This window comes from Cylas formicarius, unplaced genomic scaffold (assembly GCF_029955315.1).
Source record: "Cylas formicarius isolate icCylForm1 unplaced genomic scaffold, icCylForm1.1 PGA_scaffold_10__41_contigs__length_53128322, whole genome shotgun sequence".
Taxonomy (NCBI): Eukaryota; Metazoa; Arthropoda; class Insecta; order Coleoptera; family Brentidae; genus Cylas; species Cylas formicarius.
This window is the reverse complement of record NW_026844214.1, coordinates 15,675,660-15,691,075: the sequence shown is the minus strand read 5'-3', so window position 1 is coordinate 15,691,075 and position 15,416 is coordinate 15,675,660. Positions and strand designations below refer to the sequence as shown.

General features: G+C 35.7%; 1 protein-coding gene across 2 annotated transcripts; it reads left to right on the top strand.

Annotated features, from left to right (window-relative positions):
• The first annotated feature begins 823 nt into the window (after nt 1-823).
• LOC132702849 (centrosomal protein of 104 kDa) lies at nt 824-15,304 on the top strand. Of its 2 annotated transcripts, none has more exons than XM_060671684.1 (13): nt 824-967; nt 1,026-1,190; nt 2,471-2,694; nt 2,746-2,956; nt 3,010-3,221; nt 3,273-3,550; nt 3,607-3,954; nt 5,660-5,797; nt 5,901-6,032; nt 8,516-8,729; nt 9,643-9,962; nt 11,389-11,630; nt 13,039-15,304. In XM_060671684.1, the coding sequence occupies exons 1-13, from the start codon at nt 928-930 to the stop codon at nt 13,191-13,193; spliced, it is 2,679 nt and encodes an 892-aa protein (XP_060527667.1). In that variant the 5' UTR covers nt 824-927; the 3' UTR covers nt 13,194-15,304. The 2 variants fall into 2 exon arrangements, with proteins under 2 accessions (XP_060527667.1, XP_060527673.1); XM_060671690.1 differs by having other exon boundaries at nt 847-977.
• The last annotated feature ends 112 nt before the right edge of the window (nt 15,305-15,416 follow it).

The window sequence follows — 15,416 nt, the reverse complement described above, 5'->3', positions numbered from 1 at the left end:
ACGTGCTGTAAAAGCATGACTTTAAGGTGAACATTTAGTGTGGTGTAATTTCTGAATTTTTACTTTTGCATTGTTTGCCAGTCTAACTGGATCACGTTATTTAAACTTTCCTCAGCACCATTTAAACTTAATAGCAGAAGATGTACCTCTCGCCTTAAGAGAAAATGTGGCGTTTATGCATGATGGGTCCCACCATATTTTGCCTTGTCAGTACGCCAATATTTACACGAGCAACTTTCCTCGTCGGTAGATCATTGGTCAAGGAAATGAATTTGTTTCGCAAGCAGTTCAAAGTTAAAGCTTATGGACTTCTCAAAACTTACCTTTTTAAATGCAAAGAAGTCAAAACCCGACAGATTTAGGCGATCGAAACAAGAGTACCTTTTCTATGAAAAATTCAACATTATTTCAGATTTTCATCATGTTTCAGCTATATTGATATTCCTAATTGTCTTGTCAAAAAAATCTCTGTCAATTTTTATTGTTATACCACATAAACTTTTCTGAATTAATGAGAAAATTCAGAATAAATTTTAAACTTTGAACGCCCTGAATCTCTGTAACCGACGATATTTGTACCAAGCATGTCGAGCTCAGTCATATCACTAGTACCTCCAGTTTAGGGATTACCCATTTTTTATGAATCGCCCAGTATTTTATAACATTTAGCGTGAATAACCAGAGTTCAAAATTAATGCTTACTGCTTATTTTCCAAAACTTCAGTGGTAGGTATTTAATGCGCAGTTAAAGTTTAGTTTCCGTAACGGTATATTTCCCGCAGCATTTTTCATTTAACCGCCCGCTCCCTCTCCATGCGGAAAATCAATACCGACGGAATATTCCTAACACTGGTTTTCCGCTCTACGTCGACGATGCCGTCGTTTTCAGTGCCTAAATAAAGACGTCCGAGACTATTGAAAAACTAAATGCCTAAACGTATAGGTTTGACTGTTATCCACGTCTCCAGTGAGCTTTGGTAGACATTTTTCAACTCGTCTTATTTCTAGCTACTTGAATTCCGTAGGTGAGGACTCCAAATACAGGGCGTTGGAATTAAACGCACATGGACCGGCAGTTAAGGGATGGCAATCGGCCAGAAATTGCGAATATCCCCAGGAAATTGTAGTACGGCTGGAAAAGAGGTCCATGCTAAGCAAAATACAGATACTCGCTCATCAGTATCTCATACGTAAGTTATAATCGCATTCTCACTACTACTGTATACTAAATTTTTGAAACTAGTCTAACCACCCTAATTTTCCCTTCCGCGCCTGTATTTATTTAGTTTTCGGTTATACCAACATCTTTGCCAAGTTTGAATCCTGATACCTCGTTGTGAAACGGCATTTTCTTCGGTCGTTGTTTAAGTAGAGTAGAGTCGGATCGTGGTCATAATACCATCTAGATAGTTCGGAATACAGGTCGTAATAATATAAATTCCTGTTTAAAATTAATGCATCCTTATAATTTTTTTTAATTATGTCATTAAGTATAACAATTTTATATTCAGCTTTACAAAGAGGATTTCCAGTTACAAAAAAAACAAATGAACTTTAATAAAGCGTGGTACTTCGTCGCGATCCTAGAATTGCCTATATTCGTCGAAGGAAGTTTGATATTAAGTTTTGGATAGTTGATTCAGGAATGTTTTGCTCATTCCAAGAGAACACTCTCTAACTCTTTCAGGCTAATTCTCGCAGGCACATGACGCTGAAGTAATCTTTTTTAGAAAAAGCCTGGGCTGCGTAGTGGCCACTCCACTGGATGTTGATTGAGTAATCCAAAATAGTCATTGCATGTCAGTCTGATATTAACTTGAATGAAAATGAAGGTGTTTCTTTTAAATAGTTCAAATGGTATTGCGTGATCTCGAATAATGTGTTCGAGATCGAATTCTGCCTTCATAGACCTCCGACGAATAAGAACCAGCTCTTTCTTAGCGTCTGCACCATAACCAGTATTTATGACTCAAGACCATCTGGAGATTATAGGCTCACTCTCGTTTCATTTGTGATCACAACTCTTTTCCAGTCACAGGGTGCATGATCTCTAGCGAATCTTAATGCGACTTCTTTTAATGTTCTTCTGACGATTAAAGCAGAACTTCCGACATTGCCAACCAAAACTTAAACTCTAATATTTGGTACTTCACTATTACATGTTGCGGATAATTATTGTTTCCTATTTTACAAAGTTGATGGGTTTACCCTTTCATCATTGCTTAAATGAGGCACTAGATAACATAGCACATAACAAACTAATTAACACAAAAGAATAACCAACATTCAAACAGTAATTTCAAATCATACACTTATCAAACTAGAAAAAACTAAATAAATGGTAATATCTAGAGGATATGGTTAGTATTACGAAATACCTAAATCAATAGAAGATGTCCATTAGCTTTTTGAACATAGCAATAATAAAAAATGTGATTCTAAATATGCCTTCTATATTTCCCATTTTAAGCATCGAAAATAGAGCTATATAGCAGCAACGAGGACACCAATATAGTAAAGAGCGTGGCCAACATCAACTGGGATTATATCGGATACATTACGCTGTCCAATAATGAAACCACCGAGTTCAAGAGTAGGGAACTCAAATCGGCCAACGTACCCAAAATTGTAGCCACATTCATGAAGCTCAACCTGCACGACAATCATTCCAATCCCTTCAATATCCACGAACAGGTAGTATTATATATAACACGTTGTTTCCTTTAACAGTTTTGAATTATCCAGGTGAGTCTGATTGCTATTAACGTGCTCGGTACTGATATCGAGGGGAAGCGGACATGCGACGATGAAAAAGACGTTTCCAAATTGGAAGAAATTACAAACAACCCAGACTATACCTCTCCTTACGACGATTTAGCCTTCGAGATGTACGTGGCTACAGACGTTGCCAAAATCATTAGAGATATGGAGATTAAGAAGTATTTAGCTGTGACTAGTGAGTATCAAGATTCAATGCAGATCATAGATGCTGAAAAGACAAATTTTTAGAGGAACGCTTCGAATACGCCAGGAAATTGAAACACGCTATGCTCAAGCTGAAGTCAGCCGGAGAAAAGCTAGGAAAATATGAGCTTGAAAAACGGCATGCCATCGAACTGGAAGACTACGATAGAGCTAGACACAAAAAAGATCAAATAGAGGACTTTAGGAATGAGGTTTTTCAAGAACTGCGAGTGGAGGAGCTACTTGAAACCAATGGAGTAGGTAAAACATCACCAGATGACCTTGACATTAGCTTCATTTTGTGACAGCCCTGTCCAAAGAACGACGAATGTGCCGAAGTTACCGACAATAGGCATCTTCTGTCACCAACAGCAGTCAAATCGGAGAGAAGGACAAGTTCGCCCAGCCAAGTGTCGCCCCTGCATGCGCCCAGACACCAGAGTCCCAAAATGGGCTCCCCTAGCACTGGAAGTCCCACAAGTATGCAGAATAGGGGGTCGTTTAGAAGGAGAAACAAATCCGCAGGGGCGATTACCAAGTCGACATATGAAATGTACGAAGAAAAACCCCTGCCGGCCTTGAGACAGTAAGCCTCGTTATTGGAAGAACTACAATTTCAATAGTACTTTGTATTCAATACAGTTCTCAAACAAACGAATTCCTGAGGGAATGCCAATTGGATCAGGAACACAAATCCTCGTCCAAACTGACTGAGCGCGAGAAAAAACAGGCGAGCTTGCCTATTCTAGTGTTCGGCAATGAATTGGTGGAAAGGTTCTACTCCAAACACTATGCCGACAAGGAGGAAGGTCTCAATCGACTCAAAGAGGAGCTGCTTTGTTACGACAGTGCCAGGATGCACACGGCCAACAAAACCGCCCGTGCTGCTATCTTTCTGTTACATAGATCCTTGAGAGACAAGGTATTTACGGTTTACAGTCTGGCGAATGAGGTTATCCGAATCTTTTTCGTCCAATTCGTTCCAGGCAGGTAAGGTTCTATTTTGTCAACTATGTTGATTTTCAACCGTACCAGTTGACCATTCGTGTTCGTTTATAGATAGAAATACGAGTCACATTTGATATGCGACCCGTTGCCATCCAGTGACTCACGAACATTAGCAGGTGTCTCACGGTTCGTCGAACATTAGAGATATTTTTGGAAAACGGGGTTAGGAATTTTCAGAAAATTTGTTCACTTATGTTTTTGACTCTAATTTCTCTATTTAAAATATTGTATTGCGGATTTTCTCAAAAAGGCTCGACAACTTTGATTAGCGGTTAAATCAATTAATATTATATTTTCTGGTTGAAACAGGCCAAAATTTAAATTCTTATTGCTGGCGTATTGGATCATTTAGCAAACTGAAATTGCGATGTGCAAAATGTTTAAAAATCATGATTTTGCCGCTTTATACATGATATACATGACAATAATATTTCTCTATTTGGTAAATAGGTTGGACAGAAACCACTATTCTACAGAAAACTAGTGCCTAGGATGTTGACAAGCTACAACCTTAATCGCCGCTTTCTAAATAGTCAAGTGGAACAACACGGTGTCCTACGATGAGCATAGTCAAAAACATAACTGATCAAATTTCTACCCACAATGTTGCCCGTTTTCGAACACCTATTTAAAGTGTACATAATAGGTTATTTTACAAGTTTTATAAATATTTTTGTTCGTCATTTGAACAGAGCGAACATAAAACTATATCTCCTAAATTCCTGCATTTCCGAAAAACAAGGTAGAAGAAAAGTTAAGATCGAAAATAAAGAGAAACCAAAAAGTTTTTTTTTATAATTTTTATTATTAGTATTATTATTTTAATTATAATTATCTTTCAACCGATTTCGAAGAAAATTGGAAAATTTGTATCATATTATCTGCTACTGTATCATATTATTTCATGAGATTTAAGCTATCGCATGTAAATGTAAATTAAACCTGAATTTTAAATGGATCTCTCTGTACCTTCTTATGGCAATAAAAAGAACTACTCTATATACCCTACCTATTTTGAATCGTTTTGGAGTTAAAAACAAAAAACCTGAATAATACAATTTAAGCAAATAAGACTGTTTGTTTTAGTACTAAACAAAAATTATTGAATAAATTTGGTGTTATTTTGACGAACTTAAATTACAACAATTTATTATAATAAGCAAAATGGAGGTTTCTGTAACCCAAAAATGTGAGTTTCTTCTGTTCAACATTTCTTTCTTTTTTTTTAATTTTCACTTATCCAGTCCAAATAATTCTAGTTTGGACCTTATTGATATTTTATCAAAATTTAGGGAAAGTCATTTATTTGTTTGTCTTTAATATTCGTTTTATTGATGCGTTCATTTTTATTCATCGCGTACAAACCTGAATGGAACCCATTGAATTTACTGCACGTTCTTGCTGCAATCTTATTGCACTGACCGTGAATCTAAAACAAATTTAACAAATCGGTATGCTGTTGCTTATACTTATGATGCTATTGGCAACAAAATTTCCGGTTTACCTAAAATTGTTGAAAAAATGTTATATTAATGAAAAAATGAGGTTGGAGTCTAAATGCCTTTTTTTAAAGATTATTCATATGCTTCCAATAGACCATCGACTTTTGTAGCAGATCATGAATTTATAACTGTAACTGTATTGTAAATGAGTGAAAATTTTTTGCATGGCATTACGATTTTCGCAGAGTGGCTCCCGCAGAAGTTTCGCGAAGCGTCGACAAGGTGTTGCCGGAACTTTTGACAAAATCGGGCGACACGAGCGCTAGGATACACCATATGGCCGTCCATACCATCCTGACGATGGCCGATGTTAAGTGCGTAAGGTATGCTTTAAACTCCTAAACGGTTCGTTGTAGACGACGTTAGCGTTGGATTAGGGAACGTTAGATGACATTACTGATGAGGAAAATCATTTTGTTATTATAGAGAGCTTCATATAATTCCCGTTCATTTGAGTAGGCCCGTTAGTAGCAGCACTCATCCTAGATTAGCGCTAAGTAGAGCCGAAATGGTCGAGCAGCTCATCATCAACCACGGAATATCTACCGACAAGCAGAGGTAAAAATTCATGGGTCGTTTTTAGACGCTGGTTATTAATTGTGTAGTGCGCCTCTTAAATGTGTCTAGTTAGCTAATAATCCAAACAAATTAATATTGCACTTGCAATTGCCACCTCGTATCAGGTTCAACATTGGGTTTAGGCACAGTGGTAGAAATGTTTGTATGTTTGAATGAAGATTTAAAAAAGTTACAGTTGCAACACAATAGGGTTATTAGAATTATACTGAACTGTGATATATACACTCATATAAAGAGTATGTCCGACCAGCTAAATTGGCTAAACGTCGGGCAGTTCATTAAAAGAGGAAGTTTAATGTTGGTTGATGGAATTGCACACGATCACCAACCAGGCTATCTCAAATGATTGTTGGAAAAAAGGTCAAATTTTTGTTTATACGTTCCAATCAGCAATTCAATGGTTCTATGGTAAGAACTACAAATCTACAGAAAATTGTATCCTAGGATGGCGTTCGTAATTTTAATGAACTGGCCGCTAGTATAAAAAATGCGTATTGCCTAATAGTATTCAAGGAGAGGCTTACGTTTAGTTTGTTTAAATTTTAATAGCCAAGTATTAAATAAATTTATTATTATTATTATTATTATTATTACTAATTGAATTGGTATCCAAGGTTTTATTTTCAAAGCTTTTCAACCATTAGTTTATTACCAGTTAAAAGAAACTGAGGCAATATTTTTTTCGAAAAAAAGTTTCGTACAAAAACTTATAAGCTTGAAAATACTTACAAAATGAGCTGCGGCTTGAGTGAATCAGTTAATAGACAAAAAGGTCATGCCAAAAACTGTTTCAAATATCTGTTGTTTTACTCGGTTATAAAAAATAACAAAAGTTTCATACCACAACCTCGTCGGTCATAAAAGCAGCCTGGTAGAAATATTTTATATTTTTCACACAATTAATTTGTTAATCCACTTTAGGCATTTTTAATTGTTTATTTGAAACGATTGGGAAGTTCTACCATGATGGGCGTGTGCGCAAACCAAAGTTCAAGGCATATTCTAACAATAACCAAAAAAAAAACATGAATCAGCGAATTAGAAAAAAACTTGGTACGGTTAGTGTTTATAGCTATATACAGCTATATAAAGCTACGCTTCGCTTATGATGCCGATGCCCAATCATAACCCGGCAACGGCCTTTCCGATCGGGAAGAAATTTGCAGAAATTTGCGAATGAGCTATATACACAAAAACACCGCTTAAGCGTAGGTTTTTAGTAATGATGAGTATTTGTGGCCAACTCCCTACAGTTGGTCACAAATATCAAACATAGTTTATAATTAGTGTATTTTAATTGAATCGACCCTATAATAATTAAAAATAATAAACGATTGGTGACCGTAACAACCTCGAGAAACCCCCGACTCCCCCTTTGTAATTTCGTGAAGTGAGAACTATGCCGGTAAAGTGTACCCCTACCAGTTTTGCCAGTAGCCAATAAAGGCTGTGTGACAATTGCATATAAATTTAATACTTCCAAAGGTTGATCTTTCTTGTAACTGAATTGAAAATAAATGACATTTTGTAACAAATATTCTTGAATTTCAGTTCGAGTTCTGCACTTGTATCTTCATGATAGCCGACGCTAGATTCCTTAATATTCTTCGCAGGCAACAGCAAGTTGGAATGCATCCTTCTACTGATCCAGCTTGAATTATGGTGATAAGTTTTCCTTTATTTGAAGGTGCTTTTTGGATACTGTATCGTTTGTATTGAACCAAGTTTCATCTATGTAAATTCTTTATCTGTTTTCAGGGATCTGTATTTTTTAATTACCTGAATCTATGCTATTCCATTACCATGTTTTTGTCTATTTGTCGGTATTTAAATGCCATTTTTAAATAACTCTATGGGGGCGGCAGGGTTATGATTATATCTAATTTGATCTTCTTATAACTTCTAGCTAGCGAATTTGTTTTGTTTATCAACTCTTCATCCTATTGGCTACCCACTACCCAGACGATAAGATTGAATATCCACTATATTTTTTCCTGTCATTCAATTATTTACTGATAACAATATCCTTTATCCAATATCCTCGTTTAACGAGTTTGCTACTTATCAACCTGACTCGCCTCTGTTTTGTCGTTAAGTTCATTTTGTAGATATGTTCAAGGGGCATAACTTTTATTTGACACTTTTTTCGAAACAAGGTAGCTTCAGCTACTGGTCATAAAACTGTTTTTTCACACCTTAATCGTTAATAAACAAATAGTCGCGCACTTTAAAAATGAAACATTGGATACCAATTTATTCAAATCATGGCCTCAAACCTACTTTTAAGTCTGACACCAGGTGGCAGTTTCTATGAAAATCACATGGCGTGGACTAAAATAAGGGATTAACGTTATCGTTGTGAGAGAAATTCTGATTCCAAAAAATTTGAAAGCTACGTGGAAACTTTGGGCCGAATCGCCCTGTAAATAGATAGGAAAACTGTTGGCAAAGGGATGTTTCAGTGGGTTAACGTGTAGAACGTTATCGGAGTTTGGCGCGAGCGGTCTGCACCATCCTGCCGAAGCCGTGAGAAAAGTGTCGGAGAGAATATTGGTACTGGTCTATAAGGTGAATCCGAGGATGGTTAGGAAACAACTTCCACCCGACGATGATATCACGCGACGAAACCTGCTCTATCGTCAGTTATTTCACGAGTTTGATAATATCGATTTACGGGTGAGTGCTCACATTTTTCAATGAGTATTTTGCAGTGAACTAAAAATATTTGTTTTTTTTCTTAATCAGAATATATCAGTATATATGAATATTATATCAAAATAGATGTAACTCATATTTTCTTAAACAAGTAGGTTTAACCGATATTTTTATTTCTGAATTTTCATTTTAAAATATTGAGATAAATAATAAAATAAATATAAATTAAAACTTATATTATCTTACATTATCCCTTGCCTTACTAAATTATTTACCTACCAAAATCCAATGTGTTTGTGATACATAAGAAAATAAAATGTTTCAAAGAATGCAGAAATATACCTACCCAGTGGCATCAGAGGTGTAAATTTGTGTAATATGTATTACTGGTTTGAGGAAAACCCACATTGGAAAATCATAGAACAACTTTTTTTATAAAACCCTTAATGGAGAAAGATTTTTCGACTATGATTTTACCACCACTTTTAGAAGACATGTTTTGGGGCACCTAAGTACAATAAAACTTTTACAGCGGAATTACAACACTGCTATTGCAATTACAACGCTTAGACAAACACATGAAATATTGCATATATTCTGATACTTTTTTAATAATTGCCAACTGAATTTTTTAATTGTCAAAACATTGACATAACTAATTTGTTTATATATGACTCGCAATACATCTTTGGATGCTTTTCTTTACCACAGTATTTTTTAAAATTTTTGTCATGATTGTTTGATTTTAGGATGAAAATTTTAAAATTGAATACATAAATTAAAGAAACTTTCAAACATGATGCCATATGATGTATTATACTATATATATTATTATTAAAAAAATATTGATGATAAAAACCGAAACCACCTTACACGAACGCTGTAGCTGTTGGTAGCACAAGTAACGCGCCTTATACCAAGTATTTCTTCGCAGAGAAAACAGGAAGCGCTGGAACGCAACAGGATTATCCAGCAATGCTCTGTTACTTCCAAAATGGACTGTTTCAGCCCCGAACCCGATGAAAACAAAAGTGATATTAATAGGTGCATCAGCACTGACAATATGCATCCTGCAGCTGATACCTCCAACCAAGAAACGTCGAAGAGTAACAGTTATGTTTTGGCCAAGAGTCTGAGTGGTGGAAATTTGGCTCAGACTAATGGAGTTCATAAAGCTGGCGACAAACAGAGTTCTAGCTCAACTAGCGCCGTTTCTAGTCCCAGCGGTCATTCGCAGAAGGGAGACGAAGACAAGTAAGTATCCACGAAATCGTTCAAAGAAAGTTTACCTTTCCTGGTTTTAATCCGCCATCCTATACAAATCAGAAGTTTCTCTTGTAATCTCTAAAAAGATTTTGTGAAGCATTATTTTTACTTTTGCGGTTGCTATGGCAATTATCGCGAAGTTACCAAATAAAACTTTGGAATTTATGAAAAAATTACCCGGTAACTGACATTATTAAACACTTAATTTGGATTTTAAGTATCATTTGGCACAAAAGAACTACGGACTAAGCCATCTATCCTATCTCTGATGGGGAAGCCTCCCCCCCCCTATGGTGTTAGAACATTTTGAGATAACTCCAAAAGGTCCTAATGCATTTTAATAAACTTGCGAGTTGTGTTGAAAATTTCAGAAAGGACATCCCAACCTAGCTAATTCGTTTCATAATAATATGCATTAATAAATGATATTTTCAATACACCAGAGGCAATACAACCCGAATACCCTTAAGAATTACTTTGAGAAGACAAATAATGAAATCTATTTATTTTTTGTGAAACTGTTCTGTTGTTCTGAATGAAGACAAGAATGTCCAGTTCTTTTAAGTGTTGCTGAGTAACTCTTGCGGCGTTTATGGCATTATCATGTATCAGAATAAAATTTTCTGATAGAATACCCTAGACTTACGATACTTTTCGTAAAACGTTCTTGTGGTTTTCGTCAAACCCTCTCATAAACACCTGGAGATTACAGGCCAAATCTCGACTCGTCAGAAAACAAAATGCGCCTCTAGTCATTTTGATCAGTGTTCATGATTTCTGTCAAACTGGAGTCGCGTAACCCGATGACTTCTAAGAAGCTCTGTCGCGGGTTTTGACCAGCCAAGTCTTTGTCTTTTCACTTATGTTGGTATTTCGGGATTGATAAAGTCGATTTGTGATTCCTAGAGTCGTAAAATAACAATCTCGCAGACTTTATAAGAGGAAAAGGCGATAATTATGAACATTAGTTTTTCGTTGGGTTTCACTTCCAGGTCGTATAGTATAACCTTCAGTTTCCAAAATGCGTGTATAAATGCGTTGAAAAGAGATGATCAAATTGGGCAACATATCGTTAGTTTTCCATTTTCTATGGCTAACAGCAAAATTTTTTGGCGACAACGAAATTGCAATCACACAACGGTACCAACTACACGACGACTGAGACGCAAAAACTCAAAGGCCAGCGCGATTTACAAATTAAAAAATAGTTACCATAAAAAAAAATATCCGGACGGGAAGTTTTACATTAAAGGTTCGCTATAAATAAATTTTTTATTATTTCGTTACACTACACTAAAAAATCCCCAAAGAGAAAGAAGAGACAACATATTTTTTTTGCTTATGTAATATAACAGAAAAAAATAACATGACACAAGTGTGAACAGGCCAAATTTTATTTAATCCATTTTTGTAGGCACTGTATCTTCTGCGGGCAAACCGAATCCGAGATCCTCTCGATTAGTAATTCGATGAATTCGCACTATTGGCGGTCCTGTTTAATGTTGGTACGCTGCAGTGCGTGTAATCAGGTGGTAGAGGTGGCAGCGTTGACCGATCACTTGGTCACCGAGTGTGAACAGCACCTATCCTACACGCAATGTTCAGGTTGTACCGAAGCTGTAAAGATTGAGAAATACCAGGAACACCGATGCAAAGGTATCGTGCTTTAACTACAACTTTCAACATTCAATAACACTCAACTTGAATTTTCGCCTTATTACTCTTATTGCCACAAATAGTTGATTTGAAGAGTTAAATTTGTCAATAAGTACAAAACCACACTGTCTAGTGTTCTGGGATTTTTGTGTTTAATCTCCCTTTTGACGGTCAGATTTTTCCGGAGTCTTGGAAAAACATGTTTATTACACCAATTCTTAAATTTGATGATCGTCCTATTATTTATAATTACTGATGTATCTCCATACAATCAGACATATCCAAATTTCTCGTCTCATTAGTTATATCCGTTATATCATGAAAGTGAATGCTGTGATGACGAACACTTCTAAGTCTTGTAACTTAAAAAAAAATTGTATATATACGGATATTACACACACACATTTGAGAGTTCACCATAAGTTATCAATATCTAAATTAAATAGGTTTTGCTACAAAATTGCTTAATTTTTCAAAGAAACTTCCACAGGCTACTGTAATACTTTTTACAAAACTTCTGGATTCCTCCTGCGTCGGTTTTTGCTGAATCGAAATTGCTGACGTTTCGCAGGAGGAATCCAGAAGTTTTGTAAAAAATATTTCTAAACTGCTTGTCTAGTTCGTTTCCGCAGCGAAGAGTGAGAATCAACGGTGTGTCATCACGGGACATTAACGTTCTCTCAGGTGTACCTCAGGGTTCAAATATTGGCCCTGTTCTCTTCAATTTACTTATTTATAAGATTGACAAATTTGTTAGGCTTGGAATTTGCCAATGATCTCAAAGCTTTCAAAGCGGTTTGTCTAACTCTCCACTCTGATATAAATTACAATTTACCGCTGGTTGACATAGTTTGAATCTATTTATAAAAAATGCTTTTGTTTAAGTTAAAAGTTGTGAATGAAATTAAATATCATCTAGCTTGACTGGCTTAATATATGAGCTTACGTTTTATAAGTAGGTTTAACGTTGATCACTTTAAGATTTTGTATTGCGCCTCAGTCTGTTCAGTGTTGAATTGATTATGCTTAGGTTTGATCTCATTTTTATAAAATTCATATTGACAAGCTGTAAAATGTAAAAAAAATGCATATTGCAACAAGTAGATTTAAAGTACCCAAAGTTAATAATCGTACAGATTACGATGCTGTTATTAATTTGATCTGATCTATGTTTCATTTTCATTTTTGCTGTCGAATGATATCGATTGCTGTTTTGTTCTTTCAAAATTGAATTTTAAAATTAATCGTAGAACCGGGTCTAAGAACTCATTTTATGTCTCATTTATGATATTAATTATGGCTTGAAGAAGTTTCTATTAAAGTAAGAAATTTTAAAAATAGTATATAAAATAGTATAATCGATAATAATAAATAATAGAAAATAAAAAATTGCTTTGGCACATTTCAGAATTAACCGAAGGATGCACGAGGTGTCCGCTTTGCCACGAAGACCTAGACACCGACGAGTTGTGCTGGAAGAACCACTTTACGGGCCAAAGCCCGTGTACCAAAAACACCAGAATTAAAAGCGTCCACTCGAAGCAAGTCAAGATACAAGTGTAATTGTCACCAATCCGTTGCCTAAATTTTTAATGTTATAATGGCGATTTGCGTCGCGATCGAATGTGATTGTTCAGCATTTAGAAAATCGAATTTAGGATTTAGGAAACAAATTAAAATTTTTGTTCGGCCAAATCAAAATCGCACTGCTTTCCAACTGCTCCCAATTAACATTTTCTTGTTTTATAATGATATCGGTTATGTTTCGATTACCTAGTTTATAAAACCTGAGAACCTGTCCATTGTTCTTGAAACGTAATCGCTGCTTTCATAAAACCAAATTTAAATCCCATATAAAACTTTTACTCGTCATTTATTTGTAACTAAGATGTTTCCCTTACCTTTATATACCATAAATAAGTTTTATGAGGGCATGAAATACATTTTCATTATCACTATAAAGCCTATCTATAGTGTTTTTAAACATCCAACAAAAAACTGCTTCATTTCCCTTCACCTTTTTCTATATTACTTCTTTAAAATATAATTTATTTCGTGTCCTCGTCATTGTATTTTGAATTTACCCTAAGATTGACACCAAAGGATTTTTCCTCTGCCATTATGTAAAAATATCTCATATAATCGCATATTTTAAATAATATTGCTTAAAAGACAATGGAAGAGCAACGTGAAAACCAATTGAAAACTATTAAGACACACACAGAACGTGTTACGACGCGTCGATCGGCGTTCCTGTTTCTGTTCCTGCATACTGCACTCAGTGGAACCTCTCAGAATCGGACTTCAACTTTTCGGCTTATGCAAAATTACGGAACTACCGCTCACTACCGGAGTTCTTGGTGACCCTTTTTCAAAACCATGGGGGAAAAACTGAAAAGCTCATCGCATAGATGAGGATGTGCGATTATCTATTTGATGCCTCTCACCAGTGGTACACAAATGTATCGAAGAAGGCGGATGCTTGGAGTGAAAAAAGTGAGAATCACAGGTGAGAACGAATATCTACCCATAGGTATACCTTAAACACACGGCTAATCTTCCCCGAGTTGCAACTTGTCTCTTCCAGTTTATTGTAATCAAAATTAGACTGCATTAGATCGTGAGTTCTTCAAAATTGTGTTTTGACACTTCACTTCATGAAAGCGCATAGTTCTTCCCACATTTGATTTACTGGGTGAAGCCATTACCGGCTCCTCCAATATAACTCTTAATTAAAGCAAGAAGAAGTAAAGCTTGCTGTACAAACTCAACTAGAATACTGGAGCGCCCGCCCAGATCACACTGGTTGTGTTAAGTCAATATCGCCGAACGCCGCGTTGAGGGGCGTTCCATAAACGCTACGTTATAACGCTTTCTGTGTGTTTGAGCCTTTAGCGCGTACATTTCAAATGCAAATGATGCAATTTTAACCTTACTTTTCAGTTGTTGTTTATTTATTCTGTTTAAGTTTCTATAAATAACTTGATAAAGTCTAGATAGAATGAACGCAATTCCGGAATGGGACACTACCCACTAGCCACTTGAGCTAGCGTCACTGACGGTGCATAATGCATATTTAAAGAAGCATTTTCCATTTTATACCCATTTTTGCTGGACTCATATTTGTACAAATTGCCTGGAGATACAAGAATAATCAAGTGAAAAATATTGAAAAGAACACAAGACGCAGACATTTAATGGTTGCCTAGGCAACTGCGTTGGCCGACCGCATCTGAACAATAGCAATCACCACGTGCTGTCCCATTCTCAAATTACGATCACTATATAAATGAAATATGCTCTTCAGATTGTGCAAACAAAGGAAGGAAAAACAGCACCGTCATTGAAAGTCGATGAAAATTTATGAGTGATAAAATATCAAGAGTAAAGATATTTTTAAGAAAGCCATAAGACCTTTTTAAAATACCTGGAGACGTTTTGAATGCAATATTATAAAACTTAAAGTCTTTTGGATTGGTATTACAAAAGTTTTACCACCAATGGTTTTCTTATGAAACTATAAACACTCTTATGAAAGCTGGAGTTTCCTAACAACAACTTTAAGCTGCGAGAATTGTTAGTTGGGCTGCAGTTTTTTTGAAATTTGATTTTTTTAATATAATTGCGGTTTCGGAAAGATCGACCTTTTCGCATCAAGTTAAAAAATCAACCAGCAACAACATTTCGCGGGATATCCTCACTTCCCAGGTTACTAAAATTATCATAAGACATGCGAATTTAAATTAAGGAAGTATTTTCTAATAGAACTTTTTCGCATTTCCGCCT

Bases quoted from the DNA above. Each gene is read 5' to 3' on its own strand.
- LOC132702849 (XM_060671684.1), top strand. From the start codon at position 928: ATGCCTAAACGTATAGGTTTGACTGTTATCCACGTCTCCA. The intron at 2,695-2,745 runs GTAGTATTATAT...TGAATTATCCAG, and splicing joins CCTTCAATATCCACGAACAG to GTGAGTCTGATTGCTATTAA. The intron at 3,955-5,659 runs GTAAGGTTCTAT...CGATTTTCGCAG, and splicing joins GTCCAATTCGTTCCAGGCAG to AGTGGCTCCCGCAGAAGTTT.